This window comes from Callorhinus ursinus, unplaced genomic scaffold (assembly GCF_003265705.2).
Source record: "Callorhinus ursinus isolate GAN/ISIS: 27379988/994484 unplaced genomic scaffold, GSC_fseal_2.0 scaffold8, whole genome shotgun sequence".
NCBI lineage: Eukaryota > Metazoa > Chordata > Mammalia > Carnivora > Otariidae > Callorhinus > Callorhinus ursinus.
In genome coordinates, this window is record NW_027397070.1 from 625,542 (window position 1) to 648,515 (window position 22,974).

Genomic DNA, 22,974 nt, shown 5'->3' on the forward strand with positions numbered 1-22,974 from the left:
GATTCCAGACTGGAAAAATAAACAGGTATTAGTCTGTTGCAGGCTTTGGATGTACATTTAATTTGATAGGAAGAGTGATATAGTGAATGATTTTAGTTGGGAGTTGTATTTTGGAAGATTAATTTGGTGTTATCTGTGGGTTAGACTGAAATGAGAAAAGCCAGCCAACTAGTGGCTAAGAGTTTTGGCAACGTATTTATTCTTGTGAGATTCATGTATCTCATCTGCAAGCCAGGAACAATAATGCCTATGCCATGGTGCAGTTGTGGTTAATAGAATGGTGTATAAAAAGTGCTGGGAACGGCTCCTGATACATAATGGGTATATTGTAACAATAGCTATTAGGTTGGTCTTCTATTTTATATGCCCTAATAATAAGTAAGCAATTCAAAATGGAATGTAGAGTCACTTCAATGAGTTCTAGTCCTGTGATATTAAAGCTAAATTAGCTTTCATGGTCCCCCTCACCCCCCCAAAAAGGTCCTTTGGAAACTCATTAGATGGATGCTCTAAATCAAACAAGAGTGACTGAATTCGTCTTCTTGGGACTCACTGAGAACTGGGTGCTGGAAATACTATTGTCCGTGGCATTCTTCGTCACATATGTGCTAACCCTTTTGGGGAACAGTCTCATCATCGTTACTATAGTTTTTACTCTGCGTCTCCATACCCCCATGTACTTCTTCCTGAGCAATCTGTCCTTTATTGACATCTGCCACTCATCTGTCACTGTGCCCAAGATGCTAGAGGGCTTGCTTTTGGAGAGAAAGACGATTTCCTTTGATAATTGCATCGCACAGCTCTTCTTTCTACATCTGTTTGCTTGTGCTGAGATCTTTCTGCTGACCGTCATGGCTTATGATCGGTGTGTGGCCATTTGTGCTCCACTGCATTATCCCAATGTGATGAACATCAGGGTCTGTGTGCAGCTCGTCTTTGCTCTCTGGTTGGGGGGTACTGTTCACTCTCTGGTGCAGACCTTCCTGACCATTCATCTACCTTACTGCGGCCCCAACATTATTGACAGCTACTTCTGCGATGTGCCCCCTGTCATCAAGCTGGCCTGCACAGATACATACCTCACGGGAATGCTCATTGTGTCTAATAGTGGAACCATCTCCCTTACCTGTTTCCTGGTTTTGGTCACCTCTTACACAGTCATCCTGGTTTCTCTTAGAAGACAGTCAGCCGAAGGGCGCCGGAAAGCCCTGTCTACCTGCTCAGCCCACTTCATGGTGCTTGCCTTCTTCTTTGGACCGTGTATCTTCCTCTACACTCGGCCAGACACCAGCTTCTCCATGGACAAGGTGGTATCTGTCTTCTACACGGTGGTCACCCCTTTGCTAAATCCCCTCATTTACACCTTGAGGAATGAGGAGGTAAAAAGTGCCACCAAGCATCTCAGACAGAAACAGATTTTTTTCATGAAGTCAGGTACATGATGGATTTGGAATCACAAATATAATTATGGCCATATCTTTAATGAGACAGCAGAAGTAAAAAACAAAATCAGTAGATAAAATGGCCCAAAGCAGGGCAGACTTCTTTATAAAGGAAAGGACTTATTAACTATTACTTATATAAAGGAAACGATCATGGTGGAACATAAAAGAAAAAGAATCTGGAAAAGTTTAAAGAAATCTTCTGGTTTCCCTAGTAAAGAACATAATTTGGGGCATGGACTCAGTTTCAGGAACAGGTACAATTGTGAGAGATCATATTTTCTTGATTTATGGATTCTGTGGGTTATTGCCTCTGGGAAGCTATATATAACACTTATGTTCTATTAAATTATAGTGGTTTTAATCTTGCTTTCAAATATAGTTTCAAGGTGTTTATTTAAGCCACCATTGATTTATAGCGAATTAAATTGTTACCTTGAACATGATCCTTTCCTTATTCCTGGATCTATTTTGTATTTGTCATAATACTTTGATAAAATCAAGGTGGAAATGTATAAAGAAATTATCTTATTTTATTTTTTAAAAATATTTTATTTACTTATTTGACAGAGAGAGAGGGAGAGAGAGAGAGAGCACCAACTGGGGGAGCGGCAGGCAGAGGGAGAGGGAGAAGCAGGCTCCCACTGAGCAGAGAGCCTGATGTGTGGCTCAAACCCAACACTCTGGGTTCATGACCTGAGTGGAAGGCAGACGCTTAACTGACTGAGCCACCCAGATGCCCTAAGAACTTACTTTAAAATAAACTTTACTGAGGTAAAATTTAATTACATAAAATGCACGCATTTTAATTGGGCAGTCTGAGAAATTTTGACAAAGGTATATATACACCCACATAACCATGTCTCTAGTCAATGACATTTCCATCACCCCAGAAAGTTTCTTCAGTCCCTTCCCAGCCAATCCCTCTATCTCCACCCAAGCATCCAAGGATCTGATTTTTGTCACTATGAATTAGTTTTGTCTTTCCTAGAGCTTCATATAAATCGAATCATATGGTATGAACTTTTCGGTACCTGACTTCTTTAGCTCTGCAAGCTGTTTCTGAGATTAACCTATGTTTTTTTGTGGGTAGTGGCAGTTTGTTTCTTCCTATTGTTGAATAATATCTTATGGTATGGGTATACCACAATAGTTGATTCAGTTATTTATTGATGGGCATTTGGGTATTTTCAGTTTTTGACAGTTGTGAATAAAGTAGATATAAATGTTTATGTATAGGTTATTTTGGCCACATGTCTTCATTTCTCCTGGGTAAATACCCAGGAGTAGAATTATTGGATCACATGGTAAGTGTATGTTTAACTTGTGAGAAACTACAAAGCTGTTTTCCAAAGTGGTTGTATGATTTTTTTGGAAGTTATTAATTAATTAATTAATTAATTAATTAGCTTATTTTTAAGTAAACTCTACCCCTGCTGGGGGGCTCAAACTCATGACCCTGGGATGAAGAGTCTTATGCTCCCCTGACTGACCAGCCCGGCACTCCCAAGTGGTTGTGCGTTTTTATATTCTCATCAGAAGTATAAGAGTTTAACATCCAGTAATTGGTATTGTCAATATTTAATTTTAGGCCTTGCAGTGAGTGTGTGGTTTACTCTTCATTTTCTTAATTATTGATGATACTGAGAATCTTTTAATTTGCTTATTATCCTTTCATATATCTTGTGTTATGATGTGTCTGTTCAAATATTTTGCTCATTTTAGATTATTATTTTTTGTCTTCTTATCACTGTGTTGTAAGAGTATACAACAGTATTCTTGTGTATTCTGGATACTAAACCTTTGTTGGATATATGTCTTGGCAATATTTTTTCTCATGCTGTGGCTTGCAGTTTTATTTTCTGGATGATATATTTTGAAGAGCAGAAGTTTATATTTTGGTTAAGTCTTCTTTATCAATCTTTTACTTTTAAGATTGATGCCTTTGGTGTCCTAAGAAATCTTCACCTACCCGGAAGTCTCAAAGATTTTCTCCTGTTTTCTTTTAGAAATTTTACAGTTCAGCTTTAAATTTTAGGTTTGTGATCCATTTTAAGTTTACTTTGATACAAGGTGTGAGATGAGGGTTGAGATTAAGTTTTCCCATCTACCTAGATGATCCAGTACTATTTAAAAAGATTTCTTCCCCCTTGCATTATCTTGGCACCTTTTTGAAAATTGGTTGACCCTTGAGAGGACATGAAAGTGTTCTTTTACCTCTTCACTGTCACCTCTCACCATTCTCTGCCTTAGGGTCTAAGCTCTAAGCACTCTACCCTTTCACTGCTTGGACCAAGCCGGGGTCTTTTCCTAACACCTGCTATAAATCCTCTGCTAGAACGTGCATCACCTGTCTTTTCTCATGAGTGCCTCCTTTTCATCTTTCAGATCTTATCTTCAATGTCATTTGTCAGAGACCCTCCTTGCCTACCCACTCTGAAGACAGTCTTTCCTGAAACTCTCTATCAGCATTCAGTGGGTTTTTCCACAGGGTTTTTTATGATCTGTAATTAAAATGTATTCGGTTCTATTTTTGTTTCCTATTTTCACTAGACTCTAAACTGCATGAAGGAGGGACTGAATTTTTTTTAAGTTAATTTTATTTAATTTTATTTATTTATATTTTAAAGATTTTACTTATTTATTTGACAGAGAGAGACACAGCGAGAGAGGGAACACAAGCAGGGGGAATGGGAGAGGGAGAAGCAAGCCTCCCGCGGAGCAGGGAGCCCGACGCGGGGCTCGATCCCAGGACCCTGGGATCATGACCTGAGCCGAAGGCAGACACTTAACGACTGAGTCACCCAGGTGCCCCTGAATTTTTTTTTTTTTTTTTTGGTGATTGTAAGCCTTGTCCTTAGCACATAATAGGTACTTGGTAAAAATTTGTCAAATGAATGAATAATAAGATATTCCCATTTCATTGCTCTGATGGCAGATTTTTCCTGGACACTTGAGGATATCAGTACTTTCAATGACTCAAAGTCTTCTTTCTACATCACTGAAGTCATAAGCAAACTCACTTGGTCTGAGTCACCAGTGTTTGCTGAGCCATTTAGGCAAGCATCTGAGTGAATGAGGTAGTCAAGTGCCCAACAATCTGAAGGTTTGTTTAAATGTTAGTTATCACCCTAAGACAACAACAGCAGGGAGAGGCGGCATGGTGTCATGAAAATAGCATGAGTTTGTGTTGATATACTTGGCTTAATAGCCTGCTTCCAGCATTTCCTAGCTGGGCATGCCATTGGCTCTCTTTGAGCTCTCTTTGAGCTTTAGTTCCATCATTGTAAACAAGCATAATACCTACCTCACAAGTGGCTGTGAGGATGGAGCAAATGCAGTGTGCCTAGAGCAATTTCCAGCATATGGAAGATCCTAAAAAGATCCTACTGCTATGATTGTCAGATATTGGACGAGAAGACAATTTTATAAGTCACAGAGCCTGCTAAATGTTAGGTGACTTATTCTTTGCATGGTGTTTCTTCAGTGTGGAGCACCAGGCCTCTTGAGAGCTTAGACATTGTCATTTTTTCCCTCTCCCCTCCAACCTCCTCATGAACTTGTTCAAGGCATTCTTCATGTCTTCATTCCTAAGAGTATAGATGATGGGGTTCAGGAGGGGGGTAACAGTGGTGAAAAACACAGACACCACCTTGTCCTCCAGGAGGCTGGTGGATGGACGGGAATAGATGAAGATGCAGTGTCCCAGGAAGAGTGAGACGACAGTGAGGTGGGCTGCACAGGTGGATAAGGGCTTCTGCCTGCCTTCGGAGATCTGCTGCCTCAGGCTCACCAGGATGACTGCGTAGGACACCACGAGGACCACGAAACAGACCACAGAGTCAGCCCGCTGTTGGAGACGATGAGGATTTCAATGATGTGTGTATCTGTGCAGGCCAGTTTGATCACCTGAGGCACATCACAGAAGAAGCTGGTCAATCTCATCAGGACCACAGTAGGGCAGCTTGATGGTGAGGGAGGTCAGTGATACGGAGTGGACGGTGCCCCCCATCCAGAGGGCCACAGCCAGCAGCACATATACTTTCCAGTTCATCACCGTCATGTAATGCAGGGGTTTGCAAATGGCCATGAACTGATCATAGGCCATGATGGTGAGGAGAAAGATCTCGGTGCAGGCAAAGAGGTGCAGGAAAAACGTCTGGGTGACACAGGCCTCAAAGGAGATGAGCTTCTCTTCGGACCACGTATCTATCAGCATCTTGGGGACAGTGACCGTGGAGTGACAGACATCAATAAAAGACAGGTTACTGAGGAAGAAATACATTGGGGTATGGAGCCAGTGGTCACAGATAATTGTTATGACAATGAGAATGTTCCCAATCAGTGTCAGGACATAGAAAGTGAGGAACATGGCAAACACAGCCTTCTGTGTTATCTGTAAAACCTTCTGATTTACAGATAAGCCTCCAAGCCGAATGTATGTCACAGAAGTGCTTTGATTGAGTAGGTTTGCCTCTCCCATTTTCTCTGTTGGACACTCTGTCAAGAATTAGGAAAAAATAGTGTCGAGAGTCGGCATCCTTGTCTTGTTCCTGTTCTTAAGGGAAAGGCTTTCAGCTTTTCCCCATTGAGAATGATATTCGCTGTGGGCTTTTCATAGAAATTGAGGAATGTTGAGTCCTAGCAACAGCAATCAGACAACAAAAAGAAATAAAAGGTATTCAATTGGCAATGAGGAAGTCAAACTCTCTCTCCACAGATGACCTGATACTTAATGTGGAAAACCCAAAAGACTCCACCCCCAAATTACTAGAACTCATACAGCAATTCAGTAATGTGGCAGGATACAAAATCAATGCACAGAAATCAGTTGCTTTCCTATACACTAATGATGTAACTGTAGAAAGCAAAATTAGGGAATCGATTCCATTTACAACAGCACCAAAAACCATAAGATACCTTGGAATAAACCTAACCAAAGAGGTAAAGGATCTATACTCTAGAAACTACAGGACACTTATGAAAGAAATTGAAGAAGACACAAAAAAGATGGAAAAACTTTCCATGCTCATAGATTGGAAGAATAAACATTGTTAAAATGTCTGTGCTGCCCAGAGCAATCTATACTTTCAACACCATCCCGATCAAAATACCAATGGCATTTTTCAAAGTGCTGGAACAAACAATCCTAAAATTTGTATGGAACCAGAAAAGACCCCGAATCGCCAAGGAAATGTTGAAAAAGAAACACAAAGCGGGGGGCATCATGTTGCCTGATTTCAAGCTCTATTACAAAGCTGTGATCACCAAGACAACATGGTACTGGCACAAAAACAGACACATGGATCAGTGGGACAGAGTAGAGAGCTGAGATATGGACCCTCAACTCTATGGTAACTAATCTTCGACAAAGCAGGAAAAAATATCCAATGGAAAAAAGACAGTCTTGGGTGCCTGGGTGGCTCAGTTGGTTAAGCAACTGCCTTTGGCTCAGGTCATGATCCTGGAGTCCCGGGATCGAGTTCCGCATCAGGCTCCCTGCTCAGCAGGGAGTCTGCTTCTCCCTCTGACTCTCCCCCCTCTCATGTGCTCTCTCTCTCTCTCAAATAAATAAATAAAATCTTTAAAAAAAAAGGGAAAAAGACAGTCTCTTCAATAAACGGTGCTGGGAAAATTGGACAGCTATATACAGAAGAATGAAACTCAACCATTCTTTTACACCATGCACAAAGATAAACTCTAAATAAATGAAAGACCTCAATGTGAGACAGGAATCCATCAAAATCCTAGAGGAGAACATAGGCAATAACCTCTCCAACATCGGCCACAGCAACTTCTTACAAGACATGTCTCCAAAGGCAAGCAAAACAAAAGTGAAAATGAACTTTTGGGACTTTATAAAGATAAAACGCTTTTGCACAGCAAAGGAAACAGTCAACAAAACAACGAGGCAACCCACGGAATGAGATAAGACAAATGACACTACAGATAAAGGGCTGGTATCCAAGATCTATAAAGAACTTCTCAAACTCAACACCCAAAAAACAAATAATCCAGTGAAAAAATGGGCAGAAGACATGAACAGACACTTCTCGAAAGAAGACATACAAATGGCTAACAGACACATGAAAAATTGTTCAACATCATTAGCCATCAGGGAAATTCAAATCAAAACTAAATTGAGATGTACCACCTTACACCAGTTAGAATGGCAAAAATTGACAAGGCAATAAACAACAAATGTTGGAGAGGTTGTGAAGGGGAACCCTTTTACACTTTTTTTTTTTAAAGATCTTATTTATTTATTTGACAGAGAGAAACACAGCGAGAGAGTGAACACAAGCAGAGGGAGAAGCAGGCTTCCCATTGAGTAGGGAGCCCGATGTGGGGCTCGATCCCGGGACCCTGGGACCATGACCTGAGCCGAAGGTCATGGCGCTTAATGACTGAGCCACCCACGCACCACCCCCCTTTTATACTGTTGGTGGGAATGCAAGTTGATACAGCCACTTTGGAAAACAGTGTGGAGGTTCCTTAAAACGTTAAAAATAGAACTACCCTATGATCCAGCAATTGCACTACTGGGTATTTACCCCAAAGACACAGATGTAGTGAAAAGAAGGGCCATATGCACCCCAATGTTCATAGCAGCAATGTGCACAATAGCCAAACTGGAAGGAGCCGAGATGCCCTTCAACAGACGAATGGATAAAGAAGATGTGGTCCATATATACAATGGAATATTACTCAGGCATCAGAAAGGATAAATACCCAACTTTTACATCAACATGGATGGGACTGGAGGAGATTATGCTAAGTGAAATAAGTCAAGCAGAGAAAGTCAATTAATCATATGGTTTCACATATGATTCACACTTATTTGTGGACCATAAGGAAGAGCATGGAGGACATTAGGAGAAGGAAGGGGAAAATCAAGGTGGTAGAATCAGAAGGGGAGATGAACCATGAGAGACGATGGACTCTGGGAAACAAACTGAGGGTTCTAGAGGGGAGGGGGGTGGGGGGATGGGTTAGCCTGGTGATGGGTATTAAAGAGGGCACATTCTGCGTGGAGCACTGGGTGTTATGCACAAACAATGAATCATGGAACACTACATCAAAAACTAATGATGTCATGTATGGTGATTAACATAACATAATAAAAAAAAACCCATTCAGCAACTTAAATCATGCTGGACACGCAGTAGGTGCCACACACACGTTTTTGGAATAATAGTGCAGAGAACCATGATTCACCAAGAGATCTAAGGCAGCCTTGGAGAGGGGAGTGCTTATATTTAGTCATAAATCTTTAGTGGAGAAGAAATGAAGATTTTTCTACCCCAAGCCAGTAACATATTCAAAGTCGTACAAGTCCTGGCCTTGAGCACAGTTCTCTCTATTGCCTGTTGACTGCATTTTTCATTTGGCCAAACCACTTCCACCCCTGTGGGCTCTGTGGTGATGCCCTGGGACTGTCATGGCAATGACCTGGTTTGTGGCCGGCAGAGGCCTTTTCCCAAGCTGCTGGGCCATGTGCAGTGTGGCTGGGGTGTATTTGGAACATTTCTTCGGAGGAGGCTGGAGAAAACCCTGGAAGCCTTGGAAACTCTGGCGAGGAGGTGAGGGAGACTGGCTTCTGCCTCAGTCCCCGGACTTGCTCATCCTGCAGCTGCAGATCAAGGTCCAGGCCAAAGAGCTTCCTGTCCTGACTAGGTTATCCTCAGCTCTTTGTAAAGTCCAATTCTGTTGTTTGGCCCACAAGTCAAACTGGAGTGGTTCTTTTCTTTTCTTTTAAATTAACTTCCTTTTGACCCAGGACTCACTATTTAAAAATAAAATTTTTTTTTAAATTTTAATCACCCAGTGCTCATCACGACAGGTGCACTCCTTAATCCCCATCACTGCCCCCCTCCCGCCCACCTCTCCTCTGGTGACCATCAGTGTGTTCTCTATAGTTAAGTCTGTTTCTTGGTTTGTCCCTTCCATCCTTTCTCTCCTTTTCCCCTTTGTTCGTTTCTTTTGTTTCTTAAATTCCACATATGAGTGAAACTTATGGTGTTTGTTTTTCTCTGACTGACTTACTTTGCTTAGCATTATACTCTCTAGCTCCATCCATGTTGTTGCAAATGGCAGAATAACATTCCATTGTGTGTGTATATATATATATATATATGCCATATCTTCTTTATCCATTCATCAGTCAGTGGACACATGGGCTGCTTCCATATCTTGGCTGTTGTAAATAATACTACAATAAACATAGGGGTGCATATATCCCTTTGAATTACTGTTTTTGTCTCCTTTGGGTAAATGCCCAGTAGGGTAATTACTGGCTCATAGGGTCGTCCTCTTTTTAATTTTCTGAGGAATCTCCATACTGTTTTCCACAGTGGCTGTACCAGTTTGCATTCCCACCAACAGCGCAAGAGGGTTCTCACTATTTTTTATAAGAAATGTATTTATTATTATGATCATTATTATTTTTTAAGATTTTATTTATTTGAGAGAGACAGACAGAGATTTTGCGAGAGCTAGTGGGAGGAGGGGCAGAGGGAGGACGGGCAGAGGGAGAAGCAGACTCTCTGCTCCGCAGGGAGCCTGACATGGGACTCGATCCCAGGACCCTGGGATCCTAACCTGAGCTGAAGGCAGACGCTTAACTGACTGAGCCACCGAGGTACCCCACAAGATCTTAGCTCTTACAAAGATCTGAGCATTTTCCTCATCTCCTTTTTTCTTTTTTCTCTTTTTTCATTTCATAGGTAGATAAAATGAGACACAGAGAGGTAAAACAATGGGCCCAAATTCACAGAGATTTGCAGTAATAGCTGTGTCTGGAGCTCAGGCCTCCTGACTCCCGGCCTGGACTCTCTCTGCCACCACTCAGACCTGAATCATTTAGGTGATGGTTGTGATGTGCTAGGTGCCCTCTGCCAACCTGGCTGGGTCTCTCTCTTCTCACTTGTCTTCATGACACTGCCTGGATGCACAGTCTTCCAGGGGTGCCCACCCATGTAAGCTGCCCCCTTGGTTCCTTGGGTCCTGTCATCCTGTGCTGCCTTCTTCCCATCACTGACTACTACTGGAGCTTTCCCTCATTCCTCAAGGTCGGTCTCTCTTGCAGACAAATGAATCAACTCCACATTGCTTATGAAAAAAACCTAGAGAACTTTTTCTCTTCTGCTTGTAGTTACCTCTTTCTTCTCTAATATTTCCTATTACTCATCATGCTGGTCTTCTGCAGACAGTGGCCCTTTTGATAGTCTATATCAATAGAGGGAAGACTAAGGTAGTGTCAAATTAGGAAACTAGCAAAGTAGGGTCATGGGAAAAGAAGGTATTTCTGGGGCAGGAGAAGTCTTTAAGTTAACATATGAATTAAACTCATGGTGTCTTTAACTTTACTATTTAAAAATTTTTCTTGGATTGTTCATTTAAAGTTTCTGCTCTAGAAAGCTACTTTATTTTATTGTTTTCAAGATTTATTTATTTATTTTTAGAGAAAGAGAGAGTGTGGGGGGGAGGGGCAGAGGGAGAAGGAGAGAGAATCTCAAGCAGGCTCCACTCTTAGCACAGAGCCCGAGGTGGGGCTCCATCCCACGACCCTGATGAATCATGACCTGAGCTGAAACCAAGAGTCAGATGCTCAATCAACTGAGCCACTCAAGTGCCCCCAGAAAGCTATTTTAAATGGTGAATGATTTACATCTTACCTTTTTAATTTACTAAGTTCCTAAAGGATGATTGCAAAATTGAAAACTAAAGAACTGAGCAAGAATGGAGCCAGGGGTTTATTTTAAATCAATCTGGAGAATTTCACCGTCACACACAAGAAAGGCTGTGCGGACGGAGAACTAGGTCTGATATGAAGACTTGTGTTCCATCATCATCACTTTTTTTTTTCTATTTCTTTGTAGCTGCAGGAAAAAAAATGCTTTGAGAAATGAAGATGTGCCCAACTGCAAGAGAAATTTGGTGTCGGTTTATGTTGAGAATATGGTGCACAAAAAGGAAATCTAATGTCTGTGGCATACATTTCAGAAAAAATGGAGGAAAATAATTAAAAGCAAAAACAGAATAAAACAAAATGTCTATAAAACGCACCCTGGGTTGTTTCCGATGCTCCCAGCCCCTCCAAAGAGAACTGAATTGTCACGGTCTTGTAGTTTCAATGTCAAGTTTTGATAGCGAATTATCTTCCAGTAGAAATAACTAATTGGGCAAATTTAAAGTTGGACAAATCAACTAACCCTGCTTACCTTGATTTTTCCATAAGAATGGCCAGAACGCTCAAAGTTTCCTTGGGTCTTATTCAGTTTTTGGTGCTAAGTCACAGTAAATACCTTTGGTGATATTTTATCAGAAGTGTTTCAGGATTTCTGCAAAATATTACACCTTAGCACCTATATTATTATCATCGTTTTCAATATGTAGGGCATGTAACTCTGCCCTGAGATTTTCTAGAATTGGTTTCCAGTCAACTGGAGATGTGGTGTAAGAATCGTATATTTTTTGCACTTTTTTCAGGTGATATTGGCAGCAGAATGATTGAAAGTTGCTACCGACCACTTTTGCAGGCCATGCTAGTTTACCAGGAGATTCTAACACAAACTTGACCTAATTATTCAGAACCAGTGTGATGGAGGCATTCTGTTTCCTTGGCAGCACACTCTCTAGGTGTAAGTTTTATATTGCTAGCTTCAGGTGGATTATTCTACCGAGTACTGAAAGGAAATCTGTACAGAAAGAAAACAGCTGGGGCTGGCAGCTGCGGTGTTGGTGTTTGTTTGTTTTTTACCTGAATTATATAGGTTTTATGTTCTTGGGACTTCTTAAGCAATGACATCAGCTTGCCCTAGTCACTAGTTAGAAAAAGTTAATTCTGTGCAGACTAAAGTTACAGACTTTGAAATAGTCACTAGGGAAATTTAAAGGGAAAGCAGGGCTTCCACCTCTAAATCTTTAGGATGTGTTTAGACATGATTAAATGAACTATTATGTGCTAAGTATTAGGTGAGGCGCTTTTGTGTTTTCTTATGTAATCCATATAAAAACACAGAGATGAGGGATGGGCCATGAGTTAAGATTTTAATCAGCTCTCTGCCAGAGGGGTCAAGTGTTTGGACTTCAGAGTCAGATTGTCTTGAGTGCAAATTCCAATGTCCTAGTTGTGTAAATTTGGGCAAGGCATTTAGCCTTTCTCGGCCTCAGCTTCTCATCCATAAAACATAAATAACAACAGTAATGTTTTTCTTAGAACTCTTGAAATCTTTGCAAAGCATTTGGCACTTGGTGAATATGTTGCTTAAGTTAATACAGTTATGCAATATGCAATTCAGTCAATCAAACAAAAAAGCCACCACCCTGTAACAGCCAACTCTTTTGGCATCAATATTCATTGTTTTTTATGCAGTGAAAATCTAGAACCTCTTGCTCTAATTACCCTTTGGCTTTCTCTGTTTAGGTATAGAAGCTTGGTAGTTTGAGTTGGTGAAAGAAGAATCCAAAGGAGAAGAATACAGATCATACTTTGCGTTTTTCTTTTTTTTTTTTTAAAGATTTTATTTATTTATTTGAGAGACAGAGAGAATGAGAGAGAAAGCACATGAGATGGGGGGAGGGTCAGAGGGAGAAGCAGACTCCCTGCTGAGCAGGGAGCCCGATGCGGGACTCGATCCAGGGACTCCAGGATCATGACCTGAGCCGAAGGCAGTCGCTTAACCAACTGAGCCACCCAGGCGCCCACTTTGCGTTTTTCTTTTAAGTTTTATTTATTTAAGTAATCTCTGCACCCGACATGGGACTTGAACTTACCTCCCTGAGATCAAGAGCCACACACTCCTCCGGCTGGGCCAGTGCGGCGCCCCTATACTTTGAGTTTAAATTTCAAGATTGAAGAGTTTTGAGGGATGGTTAGGATATATGAAATCAAGGGTGTGGAGTTAGAAGGAAGCCTTATAGCTGACTCTTCATGAAACAGTGTGTAGAAGAGAAGATGGTATTAGAGGGAAAGTGTCAGAAATTACCAAAAATTCTTACTCCTAAGGACTTGCGGCTTGGGCTCCTTTTCTCCAGTTTTCTTGTTGCATTTGTTACCGTTGATCAGAGGCCAGACTTGACTGAAAAACTCAGAGCTTCCAGAACTTACAGATATTGCTCCTTGGTCAATGTGGGGCTTGTATTATATTGTCATGTTGACAATTAGGGTATGCATCAGGAAGAGGGATATACTGCCCGCACTCATTCTCAAGCATTTTTGGAATGAGATCCTTTATCATAGGCATAATATACTAAGGATAATATAGAAAATGATGTTCAATTGATTATGGGGCAATTATTATTGCCACCGTCACTGATAATATACAAGGTTGAGAAATTGAGTTTTGGCCTAACATACGGTGTCTGTATTTTCCCCCTTCTGCCTGGTAGCCCTCTTTCCCTGCCCAGTACTTCCCTCTCTGACTGTATAGAGGCTCCCACTTAAATGTCCCACTCAGGATTTTCCTCCCCGAAGTCCCTCATGCTCCAAAATTGTGTGTTCCCATTTCCTCTGCAGAATAAATGAGAACAATTGTTTACACTGGCATAGCACTTGAGATTTTGCAAAGCTCTATCACACTCATTAATTTATTTGATCTTCACAATATCCCTGTGAGGTGGGGAGCATCGTAGGAAAATTGGACTTGGCATTAAGTGATTTTTCACAGAGTTTATATTTCAGGTAAACAGCTAAACCAGGTCTGCTGCTGCTGATACTGATATTTACTCTATTACTTTACTTGGATGCTGTGCTTCATAGAGGAGCAACACTTAAAAGAGTTGCTTGTTGAATCACATAGAAATTTTTTATTGGTGTCAAGATAGGTAACTTTTGGTATTTTTAAAAAAAGATAATTTTTTGAGAAAGAGAGAGAGCATGAGTGGGGGGAAGGGTGATGGGAGATGGAGAGGGACAAGCGGACTCCTCACTGAGCAGGGAGCCCCCACTCAGGGCTCATCAGGGGGCTGGGTCCCAGGACTCTGAGATCATGACCTGAGCCAAAGTCAGATGCTTAATTCACTGAACCACCCAGGTGCCCCACTTTTTGGTATCTTTTGATCCTCCTGACTGTTTCCTCCTTCCCATTCCATTCTCTCCATTCCAAAAGATCAAAGTGCCATGCTCCTCCCTTATGAAAGGTCACCGACTGTCTGCTAAAAGCAATCAATAAGCGGTCTATAATTTAGGGTGTGTGCAATATCATACTTTTTGTAGTATGAGATAAAAAGATCCATGAGAATCATGATTTGCTCCTGTAAGGAATTTACAGTACACTGAATTAAGGTGACTTCTATTTTAGGAATTTAAGGAAACCCATTGAAAAAACTCTGAAGTGATGCCACAAAGGAAACAGTCAACAAAATTAATAGGCAACCACAGAATGGGAGAAGATATTTGCAAATGACGTTACAGATAAAGGGTTGGTATCCAAGATCTATAAAGAACTTCTCGGGGTGCCTGGGTGGCTCAGTGGTTAAGTGATTGCCTTCGGCTCAGGTCATGATCCTGGAGTCCCAGGATAGAGTCCTGCATCGGGCTCCCTGCTTAGCAGGGAGTCTGCTTCTCCCTCTGACCCTCTTCCCCTCGTGTGCTCTCTCTCTCATTCTCGCTCTCTCAAATAAATAAATAAACAAAATCTTAAAAAAAAAAAAAGAACTTCTCACATCCAAATGGCCAACAGGCACATGAAAAAGTGCTCAACATCGCTCGGCATCAGGGAAATCCAAATGAAAACCTCAATGAGATACCACCTCACACCCGTTAGAATGGCTAAAATTAACAAGTCAGGGAACGACAGATGTTGGCGGGGATGTGGAGAAAGAGGAACCCTCCCACACTGTTGGTGGGAATGCAAGCTGGTGCAACCACTCTGGAAAACAGTATGGAGGTTCCTCAAACAGTTGAAATTAGAGCTACCATTCGATCCAGCAATTGCACTACTGGGTATTTACCCCAAAGATACAAATGTAGGGACCCGAAGGGGTACGTGCACCCCAATGTTTATAGCAGCAATGTTCACAATAGCCAAACTGTGGAAAGAGCCAAGATGTCCATCGACAGATGAATGGATAAAGAAGAGGTGGTATATATACACAATGGAATATTATGCAGCCATCAAAAGGAATGAGATCTTGCCATTTGCAACGACGTGGATGGAACTGGAGGGTGTTATGCTGAGTGAAATAAGTCAATCAGAGAAAGACATGTATCACATGACCTCACTGATATGAGGAATTCTTAATCTCAGGAACAAACTGAGGGTTGCTGGAGTGGTCGGGGGTGGGAGGGATGGGGTGGTTGGGTGATAGACATTGGGGAGGGTATGTGCTACGGTGAGTGCTGTGAATTGTGCAAGACTGTTGAATCACAGATCTGTACTTCTGAAATAAATAACGCAACATATTTTAAGAAAAAAGAAAAAGAAGAAGATAACAGGAGAGGAAGAATGAAGGGGAGTAAGTCAGAGGGGGAGACGAACCAGGAGAGATGATGGACTCTGAAAAACAAACTGAGGGTTCTAGAGGGGAGGAGGGTAGGGGGATGGGTTAGCCTGGTGATGGGTATTGAGGAGGGCATGTTCTGCATGGAGCACTGGGTGTTATGAGCAAACAATGAATCATGGAACACTGCATCAAAAACTAATGATGTAATATATGGTGATTAACATAACAATAAAAAAATTTAAAAAAAGATATACTATCCAAACCAGTTTCCATGGAAATGAAGTAAAATACTTATTGAAAATTAAAAAAAAAAAGAACTTCTCAAACTCAACACCCAAAAAGCAAATAGTCAAGTCAAAAAATGGGCAGAAGACATGAACAGACACTTTTCTAAAGAAGACATACGAATAGCTAACAGATACATGAAAAAATGTTCATCTTCATTAGCCATCAGGGAAATTCAAATCAAAACCACATTGAGATATCACCTTACACCAGTTAGAATGGCAAAAATTGACAAGGCAGGAAACAACAAATTTGGCGAGGATGTGGAAAAAGGGGAACCTTCTTACACTGTTGGCGGGAATGCAAGCTGGTGCAGCCACTTTGGAAAACAGAATGGCTGAGGTGGTAAATTAGTAAAAAGGAATAAGGTTGTTTATGCAGCTTTCTTGGCTCTTAATTTCCTATCTCTTATGATAAGGATATTTCTTTACCTCCTGGAACAGGGTAGGTGTCTTTCACATGGGAGGTTTAGTTCCTGCTTTCAGGGGAACAGAGGAGGGTCTGAGTGTCCTTCTTGCATAGACTGTCTCTTAAGTAACTTACTTTATTTTATTTTAAAGATTTAATATATTTGAGAGAGAGAGAGAGTGGGGGGATGGGAGGGGGAGAATGAGAATATCAAGCAGACTCTGTGCTGAGTGTGGTGCCCAATGCAGGGCTTGTTCCCAAGACCCTGAGATTATGACCTGAGTCTGAGTCAAAATCACAAGTCAGAGGCTTAACCAACTGGGCCACCCAGGTGCCCTGCAATAACACTTTCTATATATATCCAGGCAATGCAGGAAAGTGACTTCTGCAAGAGGGAAAACAAACATGGGGAGGACTCTGGATTTCCCTGACTTACTGCCTAAAGATTTAGTTTTTAGTCTACAGGTCAGGGATGAGGAATACAGGCAAAGCCCAACAATTTCCTTGAATTTGAGACAGCAAGATGTAATTTCAGAGACGTCAGTATGACCATCATTTACAGTACAGAATACTGAGGAGAGCTGCAGAGAGAAAGAGAACTTCTGAAACCCATACAGGATCACTGTACCTGTGAGGAATGTACCTGGTCTGGAGAAAATAATAGCCCAGGAGAAACAGAAGGGAAAAAGCCACTAGATTTCACACACAATCAGGTAATGTCTGTGGTACCAGCAGCCAGAGTGGAAAACCTCATAATTCATGACACATTGTAAAGAGTACTCAGAATACCATCAGAACAATGCAGAATACATTGAAGACTACTCTGATACCACCTAAGAAAGCTTTTTGAAAGCTAGTCTGGAAGGATAAAATAGTTTTTAAGGAACCTAACCATCAGAACAATCCTCAAGAATATGTGTAGGAATATAAGCAATAGTTAATATCTAACAATTAAAATTCACAATACCTGCCTTCAAATAAAAGATTGCCAGAAGGCAAAGAAGGAGAAAAGTTCAACCTGTAATGAGGAGAAAGATGAAACAGTAGATACATACCCAGAAATGAAAAAGATGATGGAAGTACTGCACATGTACATTCAAACAACTGTTAGAGATTTCATATAAATAAGAATGTACACAAAGGATTAAGTTAAATAGAGACATAGAAGATATAAAAACAAGGAGAACCAAACTTCTGGAGCTGAAAAACACCATGTCTAAGATGAAAACTATAGTAGATGGGCTTACTATCAGATTAGACACCAAAGAAGAAAAAAAAATGAACTTGAATGTATGACCATAGCAACTGTCCAAAATAAAGCATAGAAAAAGAAGGGTGTAAACCACCCCCTGCACACAAACACTAGACTATGTGTGAGCTGTGGAACAATTTCAAGTGGCCCGGTAGATAAGAAATTAGCTGAGGTACAGAAAAAAATATTTAAGAATTTTTTATTATCCAAATTTTATGAACACTCTACACCTATAGATTCAAGAATATAGAAATAAAGCAAACCAAAACCCTAAGCATAAGGATCATGAAAAAAACCTTATCAACATACATCCTAATAAAATTGCTTAAGACCAATGATAAAGAGAAAATCTCAAAAGCAGATGGAGATTAGTGCCATTGTACTTCCTGTCATGTCCCTATTTCTATACATTGTCTCTGTTTCTTTCTGGCCTATGTTACTGTTAGTGTCTCTCTTCACTTACAGGATCCCCCTTAATATTTCTTGCAGGGTGGTTTAATGGTCACATACTCTTTGAGTTTCTTTCTGTCCTGGAAACTCTTTATCTCTCCTTCCATTCTGAATGACAGCCTTGCTAGATAAAGTGTTCTTGGCTGCATGTTTTTCTCATTTAGTACCGTGAATAGATCATGCCAGCCCTTTCTGGCCTGCCAGGTCTCTGTGGATAGGTCTGTTGCCAGTCTAATGTTCTTACCCCTGTAGGTTAAGAACCTCTTGTCTCAAGCTGTTTTCAGGATTTTTTCTTTATCTCTGAAATCTGTAAGCTTCACTATTTTATGTCGGGGTATCGATCTATTCTTATTGATTTGGGGAGGGGCCCTCTCTACCTCTTGGACTTGAATCCCTGCCCCAGATTAGGGAAGTTCTCAGCTATTATTTGCACAAATACGCCTTCTGTCCCTCTGTCTCTTTCTTCTCCCTTGGGGACCACAGTAATTCGAATATTGTTTCCTTTTATGGCATCGCTGATTTCTCAAAACTTCCCCGCATGGCCCATTAGTTGGCTTTCTCTCTTTTCCTCAGCTTCCTTCCTTTCCATCAACTTGTCTTCTGTGTCCCTGCTCTATCTTCTGCCTCATTTACCCTAGCTGTTGAGCATCCAATTTAGACAGCATCTCAGTTGGAGCCTTTTAAATTTCTGCCTAATTTGATCTCATTTCTGCACTAAGAGATTCTCTAGTGTCTTTTATGCTTTTCTCAAGCCCAGCTAGTAACTTTATAATTGTTATCCTGAATTCCAGCTCTGGGATTTTACTTATAATCATATTGATTAGATCTGCAGCAGAGAGTATTACCTGTAGTTCTTTCTTTTGTTGTAAATTCCTCCTTCTAGTCATTTTGCCCAGAGAAGAATGGATGGGGCAAGGAGAGAATATGATCTCACAGGGTGGACAAAACAGGGTGATCCACTTGGTCCTGAGTGTCTTTTGGTCTGTGTGTTAGAAGACACTAAATCCCAAAATTGTAAAGAAAGCAAAACTTACGCGTATATACAAAAATAAAATTGAATACAGTGAAAGGAATCCAAAAATGAAGAATATATCTATAAAATGTAAATGTAAAAAATGAAAGAAAAAGAGTTAAAAATAAGAGTTGATAAAAAAAACTAGTTGAAAGGGAAAAAAGAAAGAAATGGAAAATTTTAAACAGAAAGATAAATGAATCATGAGAAAAAAACCTCGAGTTTTATATACTATTTTCCCCTGGTGCTGGAGTTTTGCAGTCCTGTTTGGTCTGTAAACTTGCTGTTCACCTGTTTTTCCACCTGGTTTTCTGGGGGGCAGGGGCCTACTGCGCTGATCCTCAAGTGTCTTTGCCTGGGCAGAGATGTACTGCCCCTTGCCAGGGGGCTGGATGGGGCTCAGGGTAAGCTGGTTGCTCTTTGTGGCTTCTGTTCCCAGAAGGCTTTCTCTGCCTCTTTAGAGGATGAAAATTAAAATGGCCACCCAGATCTCCAGCCCCGGAGCCGAGATCATGTTGTGACCCAAATTCAGCAGACTCCTGCAGTGCCTGACCACACTGAACCTCCCTGGGGAAGGCGGAGGGTCACAGGGTTTCTGTCCTTTGCAGGCCCCCCAGATGGAGAGCTTCAGATCAAGTGGACTCCCCCTCAGCTGACTTTGTGAGAGGAGAGGGATCTCTCCCTTCTCCTCACTTGTGTCTTGGGCAGGAAACATAGCCCCCTCTCTCACAAAAACTGAACTGGAGGGATATCAAGGTTGGGGCTGGCAGGGGCAAGGGGTCACTGCTGGAGGAGCCTGAGGGGTGTGGAGGGGCTATGCCCAGTGCCAAAGCCTCTGGTTGAGGCTCTGTCCATCCTGCAACTTCCATGAGCACCCAGTGTGCTTTGTAACGGTCTCTCTTGCTCACAGAGGTTCAAGTGGTTCTTGCTGTTGCCACTAAATGTACATTTGGATGAACACATTCGGGTCATGTCTGTAACTCATGCACCTGTGCTTCCATTAGCAGTTCCTTCGTGAGAGGAAGGGGCCCAGCGAGGATGGACAGGGAGCAAGCAGACAGGTGTGGCCTGGCCGACACCCTTCTGTTGGCCTGGAAGCAGGGCCTGGTTCTCTAGTTTAGAAGCTGAGTAATGGAGCAGGAGGTGCTGGAGAGGCTGGGGTGTGTCCTGGGACGGGGCCTGGATGAGGTGTGTTCCGGGACCCGGTCAGGGGTGCTTGTCGGGAGAGGACCCATGCGGGGGGTATGGACAGCCTCTTTCCTGCTCCACGGGTCACTTCCTGGTAGCCTGATGGCCTCACTGCTGGCTTGTCCTCCTCATGATTTCAGGGCTCATCTCTAGTCTCCAGGGTCCCTCCTTTCCCGAACAAGTCTCCACTTTAATAAAGAGAGCATAGATAGAGGACCCTGCAGCCAGTACTCCAACAATGTGCCTACAGTGTGTTCCAGAAATTGTGCTTATAGGAATCAGTCCTAAAGAAAGAGAGATTTATGGCACAGACGTACTCTTCAGTTTAATGATGAGTCTCAAATAATTGGAAATGGCTCAGTTGTTCAACAGATGGTCCTGCTGAGTGAATGATGTGTGGTCACTGAAAATGCACAAGGGGACAGGAGCACAGTGCCTGTCCGCTGTGGGGACTTCAGGCAGAACAAGAGCCCAGCTGTGGAACCCTCCCAGCCGCGCCCCCGTCACACACACATATCCACGCGCGCGCGTACTGCCCGCAGAGGGAAGGGACTGGAAGAGGGACACCATGTTTATGGGAGATCATTTCTTGGTAGAAGGAATGTGTCTTCTTTTCTTCATATTAAATCACTATTTTACTAACAAAACATAATCTGGCTAAAACCTTAGGGAACTTTTTAATTACTTGATATGTTTGTAATAAAAGAGAAGATTTAATATGCAATCTTATTTTTTAATAGGCACATTAGAATAATTGAAACATGGCTTATCCAGGAAAATGAAAGATTTTAAAGGTGTCTCATGGACCCAGATATTTCTGGCTCTCGAGTCATACTTACAAAAGTATGTATGTACCTATCCCAGATAATGAAAATATTTCGTTTTGGGGCTTCACATAATCTTTATTCTATCAGGAATATTCCTTTGTAGTAAAATGTTATTTTTTTAAACCTGAAAAAATAATGAATCACTCGTATGTTATGTAGCCAGACACAAAAGGCCAACTGTATGATTCCACACACATGAAAACCCAGAAGAAGTAACCACCAGAGCCCAAGAGAAGAGCAGTGGCTGCAGGGACTGGGCCGAGGGAATGAGCAATGACTGATGAGTAGCACAGGGGTCTCTGGGAGGGAAATGTTGTAGAAGGACAAGGTTGTGCAACACTCTGAGTGGACCTGATGGCACCCGGATGTACAATTTAAAAGGATCAGAGTAAAATTTTATGTGAACTCAATTTATAGTTTATTTATAGAACAAAATATATTAAGCCATTAAATAGGTGCATGAACAACACAAAATTACAAACACTGGAATGACAGGGGAGGGGAAGCCGTCCTTCAGGGCTGCAGCCGATAGGAGCTGTTGCTCAGGGACCGAGGCTGGTTGCTGCACTGAGGCAGGGGGTTGCTCAAGCCCTTCGGGGACCCCCATAGCTGCTGCTGGAGCCTGTCAGTCTCCGGGGCTGCCAAAGGTGCAGGGGGCTCTTCCAGCTCCTGTCTCTGGATCAGAGCTGTGACTGTCACCTGCGCTGGCCCCGACATGGCAGGTGGCATCACTGCTCTTTCTAATTGCTGAGCTCTAGCCGCAGTGATGGCTTTCACCGACTCAGGCTGTGAAGCTGCAGCAGGCCCCGCAGAGGGCGCTGGGGCTAGCTCTAGGGGTGGTTCAGGATCTTGCTCTGGGGTTGCTGCTGTAGCTCCAAGAAGAGAAAGTATCATCACCGTGATTGTCTAAATTAGGGAAACTTTGCCCACCACTCAATATTGTCTGAGTCCAAGATCCGGTCCCTGGGTGGTCTCCCCGGACTGCAGCCCATGGGGCAGGGATTTGAGACTACTCATTGCCCCCAACCAAACTGCAGTCTATGGAGGCTTGCTCTGTGTGGCCCACCGTCTCCCCTCCACAGGCCCCCATCAGTCACCCACAGTCCTCCTCAGCCTCAGCCTCTGGCTCAATGGGCTCAAGGTGGCCCAGCTGTGAGAAGAGGAGCTGGGCACGTCGCTCCAAGTCTGAGCCTGGCATGTTGAGCCCTAAGTATGCCAGCAGCATCTTCAGGCAGGGAAATTCTGGGGGCTGGAAGAAGTCTTCAGGGTAGTGGTCCAGCCAGGTGCCCAGGATGGAGGAGATGGCCCTGGGAACAGACAGGTGGGCAGAGGAGTCAGAGGATGGGGCGCCCTCTACACCGATGCCTCAGGGAACCCCTGTGGGAACCTGGGCCCCTCGGTCTCCAGCTCCTGGCTGTCAGAGACCATTCCTACTCCATGTCTACCTGTGATCTGGCAGTCCTGCCTGAGACAGGCCTGGTCACTGAGGAGGGGTTGGCAAAAACCTCTGTGATTGGGAGCTCTTGACCCATGGTGTGACCATTTCTGTCCTCCTTGCGGAAGCTGGACACACTCCTCAGTCTGTCTCCCTGCCCGCTTGCCACTTGACTTCAACTGCATGTGGGCAGGGAGGGGTGGTGTCTGGCCTGTTCACTGGGTGGG

The 22,974-nt window shown here is 42.5% G+C and overlaps 2 protein-coding genes across 2 annotated transcripts; one reads left to right on the top strand and one right to left on the bottom strand.

Moving 5' to 3' along the window:
* The first annotated feature begins 500 nt into the window (after positions 1 to 500).
* On the top strand, positions 501 to 1,442 carry OR4E2 (olfactory receptor family 4 subfamily E member 2). The gene has a single exon (XM_025869161.2). It carries the CDS (start codon positions 501 to 503, stop codon positions 1,440 to 1,442), a length of 942 nt encoding a protein of 313 aa, XP_025724946.1.
* Positions 1,443 to 4,965: 3,523 nt separating this feature from the next.
* On the bottom strand, positions 4,966 to 5,925 carry OR4E1 (olfactory receptor family 4 subfamily E member 1). Its single transcript, XM_025869160.2, is given in 3 exon segments — positions 4,966 to 5,285; positions 5,288 to 5,375; positions 5,377 to 5,925. Coding segments are annotated over 3 exon segments (957 nt in total).
* Positions 5,926 to 22,974: the final 17,049 nt, after the last annotated feature.

Bases quoted from the DNA above. Each gene is read 5' to 3' on its own strand.
- OR4E2 (XM_025869161.2), top strand. From the start codon at position 501: ATGGATGCTCTAAATCAAACAAGAGTGACTGAATTCGTCTTCTTGGGA.